The following is a 20252-nucleotide window of genomic DNA, read 5'->3' as shown; positions in this document are numbered from 1 at the left end:
AGAGCTGAAAGGCCAAGAACAAGCCAGGAGAATAAAGACAAAGATCCACACCCAGAGGAAATGTGTTCTTACTTTACATCAAGGGAACCATTGACTGCACAGAGAAACAACCTACAAACTATCTACAGACCCACTAAGAAAATCCAACAAATGCTACATTCAGCAAAGGACAAGAGGGATCTAACTCAACCAGAGAAGTCAGCCATAGAAGAGCTCTTGATGAACCAACCTGGACATAGCATATTATTTGAGAACACAGCAATGCTGGACCACTCCAACAACCACCATGTCAGACTACACAGAGAAGCCATTGAAATCCCACAAGCATGTGAACAATTTCAACAGAAAGGAGGAAAGAATGAAAATGAACAAAGTCTGGCTACTAGCATTAAAAAACCCCTCTAAAATCAGGACAGTAAACAAAGAGCAATACTCATAGGACAGGGGAATTCGAGACAGGAAACAATCAAGGCCAGTTAGTACCTCCCAACAAAGGATTCCCCCCAGGCAAGAAGCCGCCAAGCTTTGAATCATAGAAGAGTTGGAAGAGACCTCATGAGCCATCCAGTCCAACCCCCTGCCAAGAAACAGGATAATCACATTCAAAGCACCCCCGACAGATGGCCATCCAGCCTCTGCTTAAAAGCCTCCAAAGACGGAGCCTCCATCACACTCCGAGGCAGAGTTCCACTGCTGAACAGCTCTCACAGTGAGGAAGTTCTTCCTAATGTTTAGGTGGAATCTCCTTTATTGTAGTTTAAAGCCATTGTTCCACATCCTAGTCCCCAGGGCAGTAGAAAGCAAGCTTGGTCCCTTCTCCCTATGACTTCCCCTCACATATTTATAGATGGTTATCATGTCTCCTCTCAGCTGCAAGGCTATTAAATGCTAATCAAGGTGATCAGTTGCCGTGTTCACACTTGCTTCAAACAGACAAGTTATTTCTCCCGCCCTGGACTTTCCACAGATATATAAGCCCCACTTGCCTAGTTTCTAACAGACCTTACAACCTCTGAGGATGCCTGCCATAGATATGGGTGAAATGTCAGGAGAGAATGCTTCTGGAACATGGAAAACTCAGCAAACCAGTGATTCTGGCCATGAAAGCCTTTGACAACACAGTTTGTTGTTGGTCTGACAGCAATCCAGTTGCCTTTCTTTTTCTTTCTTTTCAGGTTGAGTATAGTCTGAGTCAAAGTCATGCCTCTATTTGTCACTGATCGCATTCCTGTTGCGAAGTGTGGTCATTAGAGAGAAGGCCAGACACTAATTTAAAAGTACCTTTTGTGGAAAGAAATCCTACCTATGTTGAAGGCCCAAGTTTTATTTCCAGTGTTGGTAGCTATTCTTAGCTTACCACCCTAACAAGAGGAGAGAATGGTATCCAAAATGTAGAGGGGGGACGTGAAGGATCTTTTTTTAACACTTCCAGTTTTGATCCATTGCTTCTATCACTTGAGTTATAGACCAGGCAGATCACCTAGATCCAGTAAAGAGACCCTCCTCTCCAATCAGCCAAGGGATAACCTACATCTAAAAATCTCTAGAGATGATACGTTTTCTAGAGCAGCTCCTAAATTATGGAATAAGCTGCCAGAGGTCATGTAATTGCCTTCTATGGACTGAGGAACTTTCTTGGGCTGTAAATTATTCCTTCCAGGTCCTCAGCTTTGAGCTGTAATGAAAAGATTGTCGTGTGCACCATCCTGGAGATCCTAGTAATTTTAGGGGATACTATCAAGGGTTTCATCAGCTGTGGTAGCGACCAAATTGCACTTAGATTATATTGCAGATTGTATCAGATTCAGTGGTATTAGAGCAGTAGCCAGAAATAACTGAGATTTTGAAATCTCTAATTTTATGTAATTTGGTTATGAAAGAGCTTTTGTTGGGACTGCTTATTTTCTGCTTCCTTGAGAGGCTTTGTAAGAGGCAAGTGTCATCTTGAGGCCCACAGCTTGCTGTATGAGTGCTGCAACTAATTGATGATGTGACAGGTAGAAAGCTTTCCAATGTCAATCTTGTTGTGTATGTGGGTCCTCTGTCATGCCCCAAAGCCTATCCTGCATTTTTGTTGGAATATTTTCACCATTTTAAGGGTATTAATTTATTTTGACTAAGTGGTGAGAGAAGGAGCTACAGAATTGGGCAGTCATGCTCTTTGGCAGCCAGCCCAACCTCAGTACATTTCCCCCTCCAAGACAAGAAAGAATGAATTATGATGGTCCTTTAAAATGTTCTTCATCAGGAGGAATATAGATTCTGTTACTGTGATTAGCATACAAACAAAGCACATGATGATATATAAACTTTGCAATACACGGAGTAGGCATTTATAAATGACACTGATATCCAACTTCAAAATAATATGAGTAGAAGAGAGCCAGTGTGGGTATTGCTATGCAGTGTATTTATTTTTTATTTGTAGGCAGTAGCATAATTTTATTTTAATGCAATAAATAAAGCTTCTAAAAGTGTAAAAATATATCTAAAGTTATTCTGGATATTCATAAGAAGAACCGAGAACACAGCATAGTATTTCCAAAAGTAGAGCATCATGTAAATAATTGCTGAAGTTTGTTAACCTCTTGAATTTTACATCTTCTGAAATCACAGGAACTTTATAATCACTTAATTTTCTGTAAAATGAAAACAAAGCAAATGTCAGTAAATTTCAACAAGCTATCTGTATTGGTTAAAGTAAGGTAACAATCTAACACCTCCACTCAATTGAATTGAATTTAATTTAAATTCCCTATAATAAATAGACTTCAGTTAGTGGTGAAAAAAACGTATGGACAAAAATTTTAATTATGGGAAACAAATTCCTTACCTTTTTTCTTTTTTTAGCTGGACTGCTTTTTGAGGAAATCATAAAAATGTGCTCAAAAGTTGGTGCTGAAATCTGTGGGGTAACCTTAATTTTTAAGTGTGGCATTTCTTCTGTAGAGACAAAAATCAATACCTATATCACTTTCCTATTTTTAGAAAAGGAAAGATGTTGTACCTTAAAAGTTTCTCAGAGATTATTTTTGATACAAACATGATATGCAGTGGTAAAATATACAGGTATTCCTTGCCTCCCCGAGCTGGCTATATACTGGATTAGCAGTGTTCACTTCTGTTTTGGGAAGACAAATAGATACCATTATACGTGTGAAATCTGTGAATGTTTTCTTATTTGGAACATGCTAGTACAGCAGACATTTATTATGCAAATTTGTTGGACGAGGTTTAAATACCATAGAATTGCTTTGGAGGACCTAGAAAAGGCATAGGGAAGTCTTCTTTCTGGACCTCCAACATTATTCCAGGTCAATGTTTGCTTTTAAGTTCCAGACTGAATAGATTTAACCAGATAGATTTGTTAGAGTACAACTGTTCTTTCCTAGTTTTTTTACCACTCACTCAAAAAATAAATAGGGAATATATTTCAAGTATTGATTAGAAGATCCCACCTTTCTTTCGGTCCTTAAGAGCTTCTAATATCTTGATAGCACACTGCTCCCCTATAGCATTGCCATCAATATCAACTTCTACTAGGTTGTCAGAATTCTTGATTAGACTGTAATTAAAACATTAAAATCAAATATGAATATATGTCAGATCTTTTCATACATGTATAAAATGGATGCATTTTATAGCATATTATTATTGTTTATATATACCTCACTTTTTCTCTTCACAAGGAGACTCAAAATGGCACAAAAGATTCCCAAAATATAAGAGCGAACACTATTGTGGCACATCATATTTCATTTATTTAAATTATTTTTAGTATGATTTAAGTTTTGATTACGAATGCAGAAGACTGATGTGGTAGGAAAATGGTCTTAATTGTATCTTTTAAGACAAAGTTATGGCTTTGAATATGTTTCTTTTTTTAAAAAAAAATGAGAACTCATATCAAATAGAATACCAACAGTCGGGAGTCTTTGTGAGAAAGTATTTAAAAGCTCACTATAAATCCATTGTATATATCTTTTTTTAAAAAATCAGTCAGTTGTTCAGTAGATGGTGGGAATGCTGTGGATGTCATTTATCTGGATTTCAGCAAGCACTGGATAAGTTCCCCTATAATTTGATTAGCAAATTCATTTCAATGGCTGTGCTTCAAACAGAAAATGGGTTCGAGTTTATTGTCTCTGTGTTCAGAAGTACCTAGGCAAGCTAGAAATTTGGTCTGAAATGAATAAAATGAAATTTAGTGTAAAATGCTATATTTTGGCCTCAAAAACCAAAGCACAGGTATACGACATGGGATACCTGGCTTAGTAATACAACATGCAAAAAGGACCATGGGATTATGGTCAAGTATAAGATGTGATGCTGCATGTGATGTAAATCCAATTTCAGTATTCAGTTATATAATTTTCTGAAGAAAAATCACATGCGTCTTCCCTTGCCAAAAAGAGTACTAAGTTGTTCAAGTAGTGCTTTGATAAACTTGAGCTGCTCGAAATAGACTTAGAGATATATTCCGGATCCTAACAAAAATATAATAGCATTGTGCAATACCACAGAAAACACTAGAAAGGAATGCATGTCCTGTTACCAATTGCCTTACCAAGTCAAAAACCGAATGAACTCCCACAAGTTTTCTTCTCTTTGTTTAAACCTTCCATCTATGGCATTGTCAGCCAAATGCAGTTTTGCTAACCATGGACCAAAGTCACACTTCTTACATTTCTTCTTTAAGCCTGCAAGCAGCATAGGCACATAAGTATTATTTCTTGTATAATAAAGATATGCACACTAATGTGTGATGACCCATACCATACGTGAGCTTCCCTGACTGTATTTTTTTAATTTGGAAGGTACCACCTATTTTGTGAAAGACACGTGGCTTTTCTTCATCACATTTTCCAGTCTTATTACAGTCCAGTCTGATGTATATTCATGGTCAGTGGAACTCTTCACATAGTTTTTAGCATTCAAAAAATTCCCAGACTTAAGGAACTTCCTTGTAGAACATAATACTTAACCTATGTCTAATTGCTCTGCATTTCATGTAGTAAATACATTCTACTTGCTATTCCCAGCACACCTTTGCAGAGCAAAAAGAAGTGCATTTCCATACATATATGTATATGATTACCTAGAAGTGATTTGGCATAGTTTTTTTTTGTGTGTGGAGCATAATTCTCACTAGTTCCCACTATATAAAACATAGCTGTAAGATAGATCTAAATACCTGAAAAGCAGAATATCTCATCTCATCTTCAAAGCTAAGCAGTGTTAGCTCTAGTCCCATTTTGGGAAAAAGACAGCACATATAACTAAATAAATAAATAAATATGCTTGAATGTCAGACCAATGTATACCAGGTGCTATAGGCTATATTTCAGAGGAAGGGCCCTGAGTAGTCCTTGCCTTAGAAATCCCTATGAAATTCATGGGGTCACCATAAGCCAACATGGAACTTGAAGGCACACAGACATGCAAACACACAGAGGTAAGAAGTACTATTTCAGAACTCTGGAATTTGGTTGGGAAATATGGGGCTGAACAAATTGATAGCCCAAATTATCTCCTTCTTGAACTCTAGCATCCCAGACAGGAATGATTTTTCTAAGTAGAGAGAGCATGTTACAATGAAGAGTCATAAAATCATATGAGTGGTAGAACTGGAAGAAACAAGACAAAGTCCATCAAGTATAACCCACTGTCATGTTGGAATAAACTAAAGTACTCTCAAGAGATATCTAGTCTCAGTTGAAGATAGATAGATAGATAGATAGATAGATAGATAGATAGATAGATAGATAGATAGATAGATATGAGGCCACTGTGTGAGTGGCAAGGTGGTGCAGCTGCTTGAGGTTCTCGCTCAGAACTGGGACATAGATAAATCATGCAAAGTGGTGAAAAGAAAGGAGCAATGCTTGGTTATGAAGTAAGGAATTTTAGAGTGAAGGACTCTGGGCAGAGAAGTCACTTCTGTATTTTTCTACAGAGGTTAACATATCTTAATAACTGAAATGTAATTTAATATCAAATAGAAGAGGAGCAGTCATAAAATGTATTACAGTCTTTATATGATCCTGTTAATTTTACCTCGTTGGGTAAATTACTTATACCTTTTGTTTTCTTTTTCTTCCTGGTGCTTTCTAATGAAGTATCCGTAGAGCCGTTCAGTTTGGAAGCGGTGTTTCTATGAACAACTTTTGAGTTGATGTTTGCATCTTTGTTTGCTGTTGAAAACAAAAACCATATACATCAGCTGATTAAAATTATAATTTTATAAACCACATAAATATATACTTTGCTACTAGAATAATCTCACATTGCCTAAGGGGCAGAAAGATGCTGAATAACAGAGTGAATATCACCACTGGAATATAGATCAGACTTCACCAGATGCTTTTAACTTCAGCTTCCCTCAACTCCGGTTTCAGGTAACTGCAGTCTGGTCAGGAATGTATACCTCATGGATTTAGAGGTCTTATTGTAGTTACATGCTATAAATACACACTTAATCACCCAATGAAAGATACGGATATGGTAACAGTGTATCCTATATGTACTACTAGCTTGAGTACCCAGCAATGCCCGGATTATTTGAAAAGGACTTTGTTTGGTTTTGAATGTTAAGAGATCTGTCATTGGTAGGGTTCAGAGGGCTCACAGAATACTGGTGAACTATAACTTTAACCCAGAGTTAAAGGGCAATCACCCCAAAGTCCACCAGTATTCCCAATTAGCCATGTTGAATTTGTGTACCACGTTTGGTCCAGATCCATCATCAGATGGGTTCAGTGTGCTCTGAATATGGGTGAACTATAACTTCTGGGTGTCAAGGTCAATCACCCCCAAATCCCACCAGTATGCAAATTTGGCCGTGTTGGGTCTGTGTGCCAAGTTAGTTCCAGGTCTATTGTTGGTGCGGTTCAGAGTACTCTTAGATTGCAGGTGAACTATACATCCTAGTCCCTACAGCTCCTATAAATCATGGTGAATTCTCCCCAAACCTCTCCAGTATGTTCAGTTGCTGATTGATTCCTCTGTTTGCTGAGTGCCATAGGAAATTATATGAAAGGGTTAAGGGAGAGGTAGTGGGCAGGGTCATGCAAATGGAAAGAGAAAGGAACATTGGGATATGCTCACTGTAACCTGCAATGTCCTTGGAGAGAGTAACTTGTGGCTCCTCAGCACGGGGAACTATAGCCTGTTTGTGGATGCTGGAGGCTGTCTGTGTGAATGGATACCCATGCCACATACACATACAGATTTTCACTTTTATGATGTGTATAGATAGATTGTCAAATAGATGGCCAGAGCTTAGATATACAGTTGGTTTACAAACACTATTTCCCCTTTTACCAAAGTGTACACTGCTAATACATCTTGCTAATGGTATATGAATAGCTTTTAATTATATGAATTATAAGCAAGGAAGGTGGGCAGCATATGCCTTAAGTTTTTCATGCTGCAGAACCTTCAAACTTCAGCAGCAAAATCTATAGTGGTAATTCTACCAAAAAAAGCCTCTAAAAAGGAGAATAGTGCACACACCCATTTCAATTGAAAACAAGTAGTTCAATAGTTTCAGTCTATCATTTAACAGATTGATATACATGACATCCTACCAAAAACAATCCTACCTTCAAGAGTGTAGTGGGAAGTATTATTACTGCACACCAAGACATTTGACCTTTTTTCTTCTCCAAGCTTTTTTGCATATTCTGATAATGGTTTGAGGAGTTCTGCGGCACCCAAGCATTGTAAGTGGTTGCCACTGAGGAACAGGTTGCTGTGATAAACAAATTTTTAAAATGGTTCATGGACAAATATAAATTACACCACAGACATAAGCTTGCACTGATGACTGATAACCATGCACTCCAAACTACTTTTAAGTTAAAGCACTCTTACTCATAATCACACCTAAAGACAATGCTATGCAGTTGACAACATTTCTATCTAATACATAAAGTCTTATCCACAGAGAGAAAGCAACCGCAGTGTTAGCCATGGTGGGAGGAAGGGTTTTCCTTTGCCAGTTTTGAAAGAGGCGCATGAGGGAGAAGAAGAAACTTGGATCTTGCCATCTGTATGTATGTCCGTTCTGGGTTTTTTCTTCTTCTTCAAATCCTTCCTTTGCAGTCCCCCCCCCCCCCCCCCAGGGAATGTGGTTCTCAAGTCCAAGATGAAATGCGCAGGAAGATAGAGGTGTTTTGTGTATTCCCATTTCTAGTGTATGAACATAAATCAATGTTCATACAGCCTCTGGCACAGAGACTGACCCCAAAGAATGTAGAGTGCTGAAGGGCATTGTTGACAAAGGATGGCATATATCACATTTGGATAATTATTTAGTGTTATACAGACTATAGTCATTAATTAGCATTACACAAGTATGAAATAGATAAGTGCAGTAATACTGCTACTGCCCAAAAGCCTTACCAAATAGCAGTCTGGATAATAAGAGTTGCTAATATGGATCCACTTTGAGGTCCTAAATCACAGTAGCAGAGGCTGAGAGTTAAAAGCTTTCTGTTCCCTTCTAATCCACAAATAAGTTTACTCACACCGTTATCTCCACATCTATAAATAAGTTAATGCATTGGGTCAATATTACCTTCATGTACCTTACACAAATTTGATATAGTTGAGCCAACTTAACTAGGAAAAGATTTAAACTGAGAACATTAGCTAACAAATTTCAAATGAATATTTTATCTATAATTGTGGATACTCAAGTTTAGCTAATGTTCTCAATAGTAGCTGGCATCACATCTACAAAGCTGGTACTACATTGCCACATATTTATAAATACACAGACGTAAGACTTGTGAACATTAGAAGAGGGGAACAACCAGACTAGCATATTATCTGCAACTCTTTCATATTTAACATATATTTAGTGTAACCACAAAACGGGGTTGGACGAAGCAGTTTCTATTTTTTCTGGTCTCCTTCAGATAGGATAACATGAAAACAACCTCAAACAAAACAACTTGTTTATGTGCTAGAGACTGCAGTAGACCAGAGCAAGAGATTACTTAACAAAAACGGGTTTATTCAGCAAACACAAAATTAAACATGATCAGTCTTACAATAACATGTAATACACACATAAAACTAACTCAAAATCCAGTTCACTTAAGAGAGAAAAGACATTGTTTCTGAACCATACTGGCATTAATATGTACATTACTCTCTTGGTGAAAGCAATTTATTGGAAGAAACAAGTTGATCACAATGGAATTTTAATTTGCAGAAGAAGGCAGACCTTCAAACATAATATGGGAACACCCAGAACATTTAATCAAGTTTTAGTTTCCTCATAGAAAATCATTTGACATTCAGATCAAGAAGTAAAACATATGACAAGAAATCAAGCATTCTGAAGGATGGTTTATTCATAAATTTTAACTGGCTAGCCAAATCCCCATGAGTGTCCACTAAAGTTTATCTGTCTTGAGTGTCCACTGAAGTTTATCGATGGAGCCTGATTTCTAATTTATTTTGCGTTATGGAACGTCTCTTCATGATTTGCTAAAAAAAAGTTTCAACCTCCCCCCCCCTTGAAAAATTTTTCTGGCTATGGCCCTAGTTGACTACATGTAAGTACGTACCCTTTTGTTGCATGTTACATGTTGACACTCCCTACATCCAAATTTAAAGTGGTCATCTAGGTGGCTTATTATTTAAATTGTTTCTCACATCCCTCAACCTGCTTTTCAGCCATCTCTGGGATTTTGGTATCACTATTATTTTTCCTTGTTTAGCCTCTAAATAAATTAAAATCAGTAATACTGCTTTGAGTAGACTCATGCATGTCTGGTTGGCTTGCAGCAGATTAAAAGACTGTTGGAGAAGAGAAGGGGTCCCAACAAACATAATGAAAACAGAATGTGGGCTCTTGCACTTGAGCGAAAATTCATTTGTGGTGGATTGCCCCTCCTTGCCATTCCAGAATTATACTACATAGTTAGCCCATCTACTCAGTATTTCCTTTGTCATACTACAAAGTGTATGAGGCAAGGATGCAAAGTGTTAGGGCAGTATCATACTTACACATCCTTTTGTCTTACTTGGAATAATCCAGTATAAGAGAATTCAGATTGCTGTAAGGTAAAGCTACTCCGAGTCTCTCCATACTCCAGAGATCTAAAACGTGATGAGTTATTTCTAATTTGGAAAATGGGTAGATGGTGCGCCCATCGAGCTCAAGCAGGATTGCCTAAACATGTAGATAAAAAGAAATGCCAAAATTTATCAGAGAGATTAACATTCTAATCTTGTTTATTTACAGTATTTATATTCCGCCCTTCTCACCCCGAAGGGGACACAGGGCGAATCACAGAACACATATACAGCAAACATTCAATGCCGTTGTACACAGACAGGACAGACAACAGCACAGATAGAGGTATATAGGCATTTCCCATCTTTGGCATCCTGGAGGTTGTGCTCAATTTCGGCCATGCACCGTGTGTGTGTGTGTGTGTGTGTGCTGTCGCTTTATCCTCCATGTTGAAGGTCGTTGTTCACAGATTTCCTCCTTTTTTGAGTGCTGGCATTTTTCTGGGATTTTGCTTATGGTGCCATTAAAATACCTCCCTGTTTAAGTGGTACCTATTTATCTACTCACAGCTGTTTTCTATCTGCTAAGTGGGCAGTGAGCTGGACTGAACATTGGGCCCGACCCAGGCTTCGAACAGCCAACCTTTTGATTGACAAGATTGCAGCTGGCAGTTAACCTGCTGTGCTAAAGCCCAGCTTACTTTGAAAGGCTTTTTGCATAATTTAAAAATGTGATGTCACTCTCCTGCAAAATTAATACAATTTCATATTGTCACAGCAAAACATGTTCAGTCTGCCTAAGGATCAAGAAAGAATTAATGTGAATGTGGTCTCTTCCTTCTCAAAACAGACAGAATCCCTTTCGATATTAGCTCATCCTACAGTTCTTCCAGTGCTAAAAAGCTTACCTGCAGCCAGTGGTATAATTTATAAACAACTCTAATGAAAACAAATTATTTATGCTTTTATGTGAATGCTTATAATTACCAGTGTCAACCAACCTTCTCAATGGGAAAGTATTCTATGAGAATTACAATCAGCTCAATCAAATCTGATTCACACATTGTGAGCTGAATCGCCACAGATGGACAGAAGAGCTGCCTGCTGAGATGTGTACATGTCTGCCTTTTCTGTCATACTTGGTGGTAAGAATGTCTGCAGGTCTGGCACCACATAATTGACTGATGAAAGTAATCCTATTAATCCTATCTGCATGTAACTTATATCTCAGTCCCACACATTTACTTGGGCAAGACTTGCGACAGATAAGATTTGTTTCTCCCAAAGGGTTCCTTTAAAACACAAGGGTAGTATATTCTGCAAAAATGATAATTTGTTTTGTTTGTGTGAATGTGCACAATGCACACTTTTAAATCCCTTGTCTTATTGCAAGATCACAAATTCCATAGGCTTTTCTTTTGTCAAGGAAGGCTCAAAGGTGAGTTTGGCAGTTTTTTCCTCTGAAATATTTCCCACAGCACTTGGCATTTGTCAGCAGTCTCCCATCCAAGTAGTAACCACAACTAATGCTCATACTATCCTTGGTTATTTTTAGTTAGAAGAAGATTATATAACAAGAGAACACCATTGGTATACAAAGAAAAATGTGGCTGCAAATGCTACCAAAGTAAGATCTAAGAGTAACTATTGCAGTATTATTACACCCTTTCATATTTACAATCGCTTAAGCACTATGATTCTTATATAACAGTAAACCTACAAGATTAGCGATATCTTGAGGGTTAATCTGGATTCCCCAGATGCAGAGCTCCTTTCCCAACTGATATCGCTCATCTCGGATTGTCCTTAGTAGAGGAGTGAGAAGCACAGGATGCAAATTTTTTGATGCTGTTTTCACATCGGTAATCACAAACTGGGGAAAAAGAGAGAGTAATCAGTTACAGTCCTGATGCTAGAAGAAAATTTTACTTAATACATACCAGAATGAAGAGTGTTCAGTTAACTGCAGTAGACAGGTAATTCCTCGAGAAGATACAAAGCTACATGTGTGTGAGGAAATGGGTTTGTGGTTTCCTGGGGTCATTTAAGTTTATGCTTTCCTCAGGAATGGGCAGTAATAAATATGGCAGAAACTAATCAAGTAATGACAGAAAGACATTGCATTACTAAATTAAAACTTATTCAACTTTGCTCATGACGGTCCCACAACAATATGCACAGCATTCACTACCATGCAATATATGTACAGCAGCTCTTCTCATAAAATGAGGGTAACTGGTGATTCTTGATATTGCTTTTATATTTATGTCGGTAGTAGTATTGTATATATTCTAACTTTCCACTACAAATAGTGCTCAAGATGGCTAAAAGCAATATAATCTAAAATTAAATTCTAAATTCAAATAAAAACACTAAAAATCACTTAAAACTGATTAATAAAATTAAGAAAAAAACTCTATTCATCACTTAAAAACCTACATCACTATAGAAAATAAAGCAGTTTGTTATAATACAACTGTCTTTGTTTGCCAGCAGAATAACCTCAAATATAAAACTAGCTTATGATCCTTGGGCATAACAAAGGGGCCATCACGAAGAGGAATGTGCTATATGTGCTTTTTGGCGAATATGGAAGTGGGGAATCCTACAGCATGATTTACGTTTTTTAAAAATAAATCCATTACACCTCCTAGAGAAATGCATTTAGAATCATTAGCAGTTGGATGTAATTTTTCTACCAATCTTTCTGCTGCCTGTCACTTGTGAAACAATTGTTTTCAATTCATAGAATTACCTTAGTGATTAATGTATCATTTGCTATACATTGCCGAAGGCTTTGTTTGATAGTTGGGCTGACACAGGTTTGGGACATCGTGCAATGCTTTTCATACGTCCTCAGGAACTTTTCAAGAACATAGATATCTGAACTGGCTTTTGATTTTCCCTTTAGTTTTGGCATAATTCCTTTCTTCAAAACTTTTATTGTTACAGAAAGCTGGATTGGAAAAGAAAAAAGGTTGTACCAACGATGGAAAAACTCTCCTGCAAAAAAAAACAAAAAAAAAAAAAACAACAACTCTCCTGTCTTCCTGAAAATTCAGCAGGAGTTGCAAGGTGTGAGGAGAAAGTACTACAATCCTACAAGCATCTTTGCAAATTTTGTATTAAGAAGTCTTTTTACATAGATCACACAGATTTTTATACCAAAACCAGGGAGAAATGTAAAGGAGGGAACAAGTAAAGCTATAGGGGAAATAGTCTAGAATCCAGCAGTCACAGTATGCTATGGATCAGGCATGGGCTATGGATCAGGCCCGGGCTGTGGCGCAAGCTGGTGAGTAGCCAGCTGCAGCCAGCTGAGACCAATCACTCTGACCAAGAGGTCATGAGTTCGAGGCCAGCTCGGAGCCTGCGTTTGTCTTTGTCTTTGTTCTATGTCAAGGCATTGAATGTTTGCCTTATATGTGTAATGTGATCCGCCCTGAGTCCCCTTCGGGGTGAGAAGGGCGGAATATAAATACTGTAAATAAATAAATGGGCAAACATAAGCCCTCCAGGTGTTTTGGACTTCAATGTCCAATAGGCTGTTACAGATTGTGGGAGCTGAAGTCCAAAACACCTGGAGGGCCGAAGTTTCCCCACGCCTGCTATATATGGTGCATCTAAGGTCCCATAGTTGGTATATTTCAGCCACACATACAGTAAATTTGATTGAGGACCGTAGGATTTTTTGTCCCATACATGTGGAAAGTACCATGATTGGGGAAAGCTCTCTGAAGCATGGTATCTAACAGTGGCTGGCATCCTATATTGCACAGTAGGAAGGGGAATGGTAAAGGGCCTGGCGATGTCCTTATAGTCAGATGGAAATGAATTACATCCTCATCATCTTTATTTATATCCAACTTTCACCACACAATTGGGACTCCAATTATCTTACAATTTAAAAGAATAATACAATTAAAATAAAAAGTGAACATTAAAATAGAATTAAACCATTTGTATCATATGCAGAGATGCCTGGAGAATCTCAGTAGAAACCAATAGATGATGTAACAATAAATTTGTGTGTAGCTATGGAGACACAGAACAGATTGCAGAGGGGGAAGAATTGCAGTGGTTCCATGGTAGGTTTATGGGAGCTGGTTGTAGTGGAAGGGAAATGGAATCCCAATCTGTCATACCCAAGAAATGGCATATGTAGGCAATAGCTTCAAAGTACAGGAAAATAGATTTCACCATATCATTAGGAAAAACTTCCTGATGGTAAGAGCTGTCTGACAATGGAATGTGCTTCCAGTAGGAATTACCTTCTGTTAAAGCTCTTCACATGAATACAATCTCCCTATCCTAAAGTGGAATTCCAAATTTCAGAATGTGTTCAGAGTGCTGATGTGACACCAGCCCTAAGCAGCCTTGAGTGCACAAAACATTTATAACTCTCCACCACACCAGAATACATAATGGCTTTATGGATAATGAACCATATATTAGAACCACATGGCCCCAATCCAATAAAGAGTTAAGCATGCTTCAGCTCATTGAAATCAATGGGCCCAAAGCCCAAATTATATATCCATGAGCATCAGTTTGCTGGGTTTTCTCAACCCACTTCCCAAAGCAGAGCAGGCTGTAACTCAAATTTGGGGAAGGAGACTAGCAGCTGAATCCTTTCATCTCGGGCTGTTTCCATGCTTAAGGTGTCCTCCCATGTTGTGGTGATTAGGTAGCCATATCTCTTTCTCTGCAGGATGGAAAGCAGATTCTGTAGTGCAACTTAAGCAGAAGAAACTTTCAAGAAGTTCTCCTTTCTCCGGTGTTCACTTTTTGCTCCAAAATTTAATTATGTTTGTGCAGGAAGGAACATATTTAAAAATGACTCGAGAGACCAAATCCAATTAGGAAATACTGAAGGGTTAGATAAGCACAGCCTGGAAAAGAAATGATTAAATAAGAGAGTATGACAGACATATTTAAATAACTTATAGAGCAAAGGCAAGTATCTCCAGAGTACAAGACCCAACCAATGGATGTAGATTCCAAGAAAAACAAAGATTAAACATCCAGAATAGCTGGCTGATGGCACAAGCACTTTGAAAGTGGAAAAGTTTGCATTGGAAAGTGATTGAATCTTGTTCAGATTTTTTAAAGCAGAGGCTTGATAGCCTCCTAAGTCCTGTAGACATGAATTTCCTGCATTGACAGGAAGCTAGGATACTTTCTGAATCTATGAATTTACAGGAAGGCACTTGCAGTGTAATCAGCTGTAACAAAAGTAGTGCAAAAATAGTGTTACCTCTTTCCTTAGGAACTAGTTGGCATAAATACACACCATGCTGACAAGGAAGAATTGTTCTTCAGATGGTAAATGACTGACTATATTCTCCTCCTTATACTTGCCACTCTGAACAAACAACTCTGGACTCTTGTCATCTACTGAACTGAACACATATTAATCCATTTCAAAGGCAGCAGCTAGTTAGGATTCTGTTGCCAGGATACTATTGTTAGTAACAGATGCAGGACTTGGTACCTTTATCATTTCTGGGTCTGTGGTCTTTGTAACAGTTTGAAACAGGCAGCCTTCCTGTTCCCATTGCTGGTCTCTTCTCTCCAATGATATTATACAAAGTTGGACAAAGTTTGGGGAGGAAATAGGCATTGGCTTCTCTTTATCTTGGAACGGAAACAGTCTGCCTTTAGATTTGTAGAAGCTGCAGCACTGGCGCCATTACAATGTATTTTTTTTGAAATAATTTATATGTCAATCAAAGGTGTAGAGACAGAAGGCAGAACTGAGCCAAGATTTCCAAATTGGAGATTATAATTATGTTTACCTACCTTGGATTGTTCAGCAGTGCGAATATATCCAGAAAAGTAGTGTTTGTCTAAGCCACAACTGTCTCATGCTTTGGAATGTGGTTCTAAACCTGACTTCCTTACAAATGAAATGTTTTTAGATCACCTAGCAACCATGATGTAGGACTGAAGGAAAAGGTGAGTTTTTTTAAATTTAAAGAGCCAGGACAGCTATTCTGTATATCAGTCCCTTGTGTTCATTCTGAGCTAATTTAGCAAGCAAAGTGAGGCAAGACAATAAAGTCTCGCTTATCCAACGTTCTGTATTATCCAGCACAGTTTGCCTTTTAGTAGTCAGTGTTTTGTAGTCAATGTTTTCAATACACTGCAATGTTTTGATGCTATAAATTCGTAAATACAGTAATTACTACATAATGTTACCATGTATTAAACTGCTTTTTCTGTTAATTTGTTGTAAAACATGATGTTTTGGTGTTTAATTTGTAAAATCATAACGTAATTTGATTTTTAATAGGCATTTCCTTAATCCCTCCTTATTATCCAACATTTTCGCTTATCCAACGTTCTGCCGGCCCGTTTATGTTGGATAAGTGAGACTCTACTGTATATATAAAAGCAAGATGCATTAAGATGTTTGCAAGCATATATTTTTAAAAATATAATAATTATAATATTATAATTTAATTATTTTTGATCTAATACTTTAATCTTTTTGAAATTATTGTAAACAGATTTGGATGCCATCTCAGAACGAAAATAGGATATAAATTATTGAATAATAAAATAGCAAGATAGCTCTTTTATATGAAAAAACTAGGTGTTCTATAAAAGCTTCACATATTTATGATTAAATCACTTTTGCCAGGAGCCTTGGCAATACTTTTACAGATTATAGCTCCCACAATCCATTGGAAGGGGCAATGACAGTTAAGTCCAAAAACTAGGTTTGCCAAACACAGATTCTGCCTCTGATTCTGAGCCACTTAGTTTTAAACATACATATTTCTTGTGATTGAAAAAAATGTAGTATGTCAAATAGGATGTCAAATATTTTAAGTAGCTTGTACATTCAAATATAAATTTTCATCCAATGAATTGCTGAACAAAATATTAGAAATTGAATAAATCACACTAGACTAGATTTGAGGATTAGTTATCTGTAATGGCATTTTCATGCACTATAGCTGGATACTTTTCATACTGCCACAGAAACAGACAGCTTGTGCAAAAAGACGTTGAGAATGTGGGTATCCGAATAGCATAGGATGAGGCCACAAGAGAGCAGCAGCCATGTTTCACTGGGACCTGTAGCCAGCATAGCTGAAGGAAAGAAATCCTGGGATTTATAATTCAATGATATCTAGGAATAACTGTGCCCACTTCGGTTTAAGCAGACCATTGGCTTCATCAAATATTCACAAGACAATCTATATCCATGATAGGTAGTTATTGTTGGCCTATGACTCAGATATTGCTGGATTATTAACTGAACATTCGTCACCATTAGCTATGATGCCTAAGTGCCAGCAGTTCTGGCTTCACAATACATGGACAGCCACACTTTGTCTAGCAATGATTTAAACAAATGTTTTTTTTATGTGGTTAGTAGATATGTAGAGGCTTGGACACTTTCCCAGAGATTTTCTAATACTGCATGACTGCCACCATACATTATGAGTTTAGATGTTTTAATTTTTGTTGTTTATTCTTTCCGTCGCTTCCGACTCTTTGTGACCTTATGGACCAGCCTACGCGAGAGCTCCACGTCGGCAATCACCACCCCTAGCTCCTCCAAGTCAAGCCAGTCACTTCAGGGATAACATCCATCCATCTTTCCCTTGGACAGCCCCTCTTCCTTTTTCGTTCCATTGTCCCCAGCATCATTATTTTCTCCAAACTTTCATGTTTTAAGAATACAGTTGTTAAAAAATTAAGATTACCCCAGTCCAGTTGGTGTACACACTTACGCCTTGAAGCACCATCCTAGGCTGTATTTCACTTATCAGTGTGTAGTATTCATATAATTATTTACTGAGATCACTATGAAATACAAAAAAGGAAAAATTACTACGACAGCAGACTTTTAGAAGCTTCAGGGTGTAACTATTCAGACCTTTTCAGTGCAGTCCGCAATAGCACCTCTATTTCTAGGTCCATGAAACACTACAAGGAAAAATGTTTTGTCAGCGCAAGCATATTTACAGTGAATTTTAAACTGTAAACCTAGACTAATCAAAACTAGGAAAAGTATTGCATTAATTAGTACGGTTTGAAATAAATACTTATTTGGAAACTATTTGGAAAGCTTTTTCATTTGTTTTAAGGGGAAACTACTTTTTAAACAGAAAACATTTCTCATAGTTAATTTATTACAATTAACATGAAGAAATATAGCCACTCTTCCTAACAACCAAGTAGTTTGTTATTCCACTGATGATTTGATAGTTTGCCAGTGGACAGTAAATAGGGAAACACTCAAGATCCCCTGATGTCCATCCATAGCATACATCTATTTTCTGAACCTTGTGACTTTTGCCACAGAATCAGGACAAAACAGTAAAAATAGCCTTGATTTTCTATATGATTGTTGCATCTCCTATTGCCAACAGCCTATGTGAAATTATCAACATGATCAATGTCATTGACAGCCATGTTCTAACAGCTTTCATTCTTGAAAGCTACTGCAAATAAGATCAAACTCAGTTTTCTTGCTACCTTGTTATAAGGCTTCTGACAGTGTGCATCTAAAAGAATTTAGTACACTTGAGACCAGGGGTCCCCAAAGTAGACTGTGGACTGGATGTGGGTGGTCCTCTGTAGTGAACCTTACCTATTAGGCCGGGAATGAGGCCTGGGTAACAGTGAGTGAGGCAGACCTCCATTTTGTAGAGGAATGCCAGGCAGCCATCTTGAGTGTGGTTAGAAAGGGGGAGGAGACTCCTAGGATTGGCCAGCCAGAGCAGATGGGAGGAGCCAAGTCTTAGAGTGCAGAGGAAAAAAAAGAGCTCCAGGCAGTTAGGTTTTGGGGTTTGGAGAGGAAAGAGCAGTTTGGAGGGTGTGTGTGAGAGAGAACTGAAAGCTGTGAAACTGACAGGCTAGGTCAGGCAGTTTGGATCTCTTTGGGGGGGGGGGGGGAGATAACTCAAGGGATTGACTCTCACTACTGGGCTGGTTAATAGAAGGACTCTAGGTTAGAGTTAATTAACAACCCAGGGGAACTCGTGACTATTCTTAGCAAATAGAGCGAGGGTTTTTGTGACCAATAGATAGATTGGTTGGTTGGAACTGTTTGAAACTAAGTGAAGTAATCTGAAACATACAATTAAGTTAAGCTGAAGAACTTCTGTAACCGTTTATGCTGATGTACCTCTCTGAAGTAATCATTTGCCTGTTTTAAGAAAATAAATGTTTATTTTCAATTTTCAAAAGCCTCCACAGTGTATCTTTCCATCAAGAAGCCTTTATAAAAAGTTCCAGCAATACAACAATAAAATACCACAGAAAAGCCTCATAGTGAACATCAGTTTGGGAGCCAGGGGTGGAAACAGTGTGGGCAGGGAATGGGAGAAGCTTGCCTCAGACACATTTAACAACAAAAATCCTAAAGACATTTTAGGTTGGTGGCAGCTACCATTTTAAAAGAAAATCTAAAATTGAACGGTATACCCTCGCCTTTCACATACGTGTGCTTGCATGTGCGTTTGTAGAGTTGGGTTGTAATACGTTATAATCGGTGGCAGCGCTGTGATATATTTGGTGTCTGCACAGTATGTTATATTTGGCTCAGCTCATTTATTATATTGGTGGCAGTGGTGGGATAAAAAGATTCCCCCCTGCCTGAAGGAGCCTCTCCACTCGTTCGTTATAATTAGCCTCTCTCCGATCTTTCGTTATAATAATAATAATAATAATAATAATAATAATAATAATAATAATAATAAAACAGGGCGGGCCGCATGAGACACTTAATTAAAACTTGGGGTGAGAAAAGGATAAGAATACAATCAGGGAGACCAGGGACATAAGATAAAAACAATCTAGAGGGTAGATGATGGGGGAGTAACAAAAGAAGTGTGTAATAGTTACTCTCCGAAAGCACATCGGAAAAGCCAGGTTTTTAAGTCTTTCCTGAAGGCTAAAAGAGTGGGGGCTTGCCTAATTTCGATGGGCAGTGAGTTCCATAAACGGGGGGCCACAGCAGAAAAGGCCCTCTCCCTTGTTCCCACCAGGAGGGTCTGGGATACAGGCAGTGGCGACAGGAGGGCCTCCCCTGATGATCGAAGAGATCGGACAGGTTTATGGTAGGAGATACGGTCACGAAGGTAGGTGGGTCCCAAACCGTTTAGGGCTTTATAAATGATGGTCTGCACCTTGAATTGGGATCGGAAAGTGAACGGCAGCCAGTGGAGCTCCTTAAACAGGGGAGTAGATCTCTCCCT

The 20252-nt window shown here is 38.1% G+C and overlaps 1 protein-coding gene across 6 annotated transcripts; it reads right to left on the bottom strand.

Annotated features, from left to right (window-relative positions):
* Nucleotides 1-2387: 2387 nt before the first annotated feature.
* linc02618 (long intergenic non-protein coding RNA 2618) lies at nucleotides 2388-19722 on the bottom strand. Of its 6 annotated transcripts, XM_062976626.1 has the most exons (12): nucleotides 18644-19722; nucleotides 17754-17853; nucleotides 12788-12988; nucleotides 11753-11905; nucleotides 10041-10189; nucleotides 8407-8547; nucleotides 7605-7753; nucleotides 6081-6194; nucleotides 4568-4700; nucleotides 3459-3565; nucleotides 2834-2943; nucleotides 2388-2639 (listed from the first exon to the last, which is right to left on the bottom strand). In XM_062976626.1, the coding sequence occupies exons 2-12, from the start codon at nucleotides 17793-17795 to the stop codon at nucleotides 2628-2630; spliced, it is 1311 nt and encodes a 436-aa protein (XP_062832696.1). In that variant the 5' UTR covers nucleotides 17796-17853; nucleotides 18644-19722; the 3' UTR covers nucleotides 2388-2627. The 6 variants fall into 6 exon arrangements, with proteins under 6 accessions (XP_062832696.1, XP_062832699.1, XP_062832697.1 ...); XM_062976629.1 differs by lacking the exon at nucleotides 17754-17853 and having other exon boundaries at nucleotides 18644-19721; XM_062976627.1 differs by lacking the exon at nucleotides 18644-19722 and having other exon boundaries at nucleotides 17754-17934.
* Nucleotides 19723-20252: the final 530 nt, after the last annotated feature.

The sequence above is a fragment of the Anolis carolinensis genome, chromosome 3 (genome assembly GCF_035594765.1).
Source record: "Anolis carolinensis isolate JA03-04 chromosome 3, rAnoCar3.1.pri, whole genome shotgun sequence".
NCBI lineage: Eukaryota > Metazoa > Chordata > Lepidosauria > Squamata > Dactyloidae > Anolis > Anolis carolinensis.
The sequence above is the reverse complement of the archived record's forward strand: the minus strand, read 5'-3'. Positions and strand labels throughout refer to the sequence as shown.

Excerpts from the sequence above, each read along its gene's own strand:
- linc02618 (XM_008106218.2), bottom strand. The coding sequence starts at position 15,655 with ATGCCTATTTCCTCCCCAAACTTTGTCCAACTTTGTATAATATCATTG. Across the intron at positions 10,190-11,752 it reads CTCAAGATATCGCTAATCTT|GCAATCCTGCTTGAGCTCGA; the intron begins GTAGGTTTACTG and ends CTACATGTTTAG. Across the intron at positions 7,754-8,406 it reads ATTATCCAGACTGCTATTTG|CAACCTGTTCCTCAGTGGCA; the intron begins GTAAGGCTTTTG and ends TGTTTATCACAG.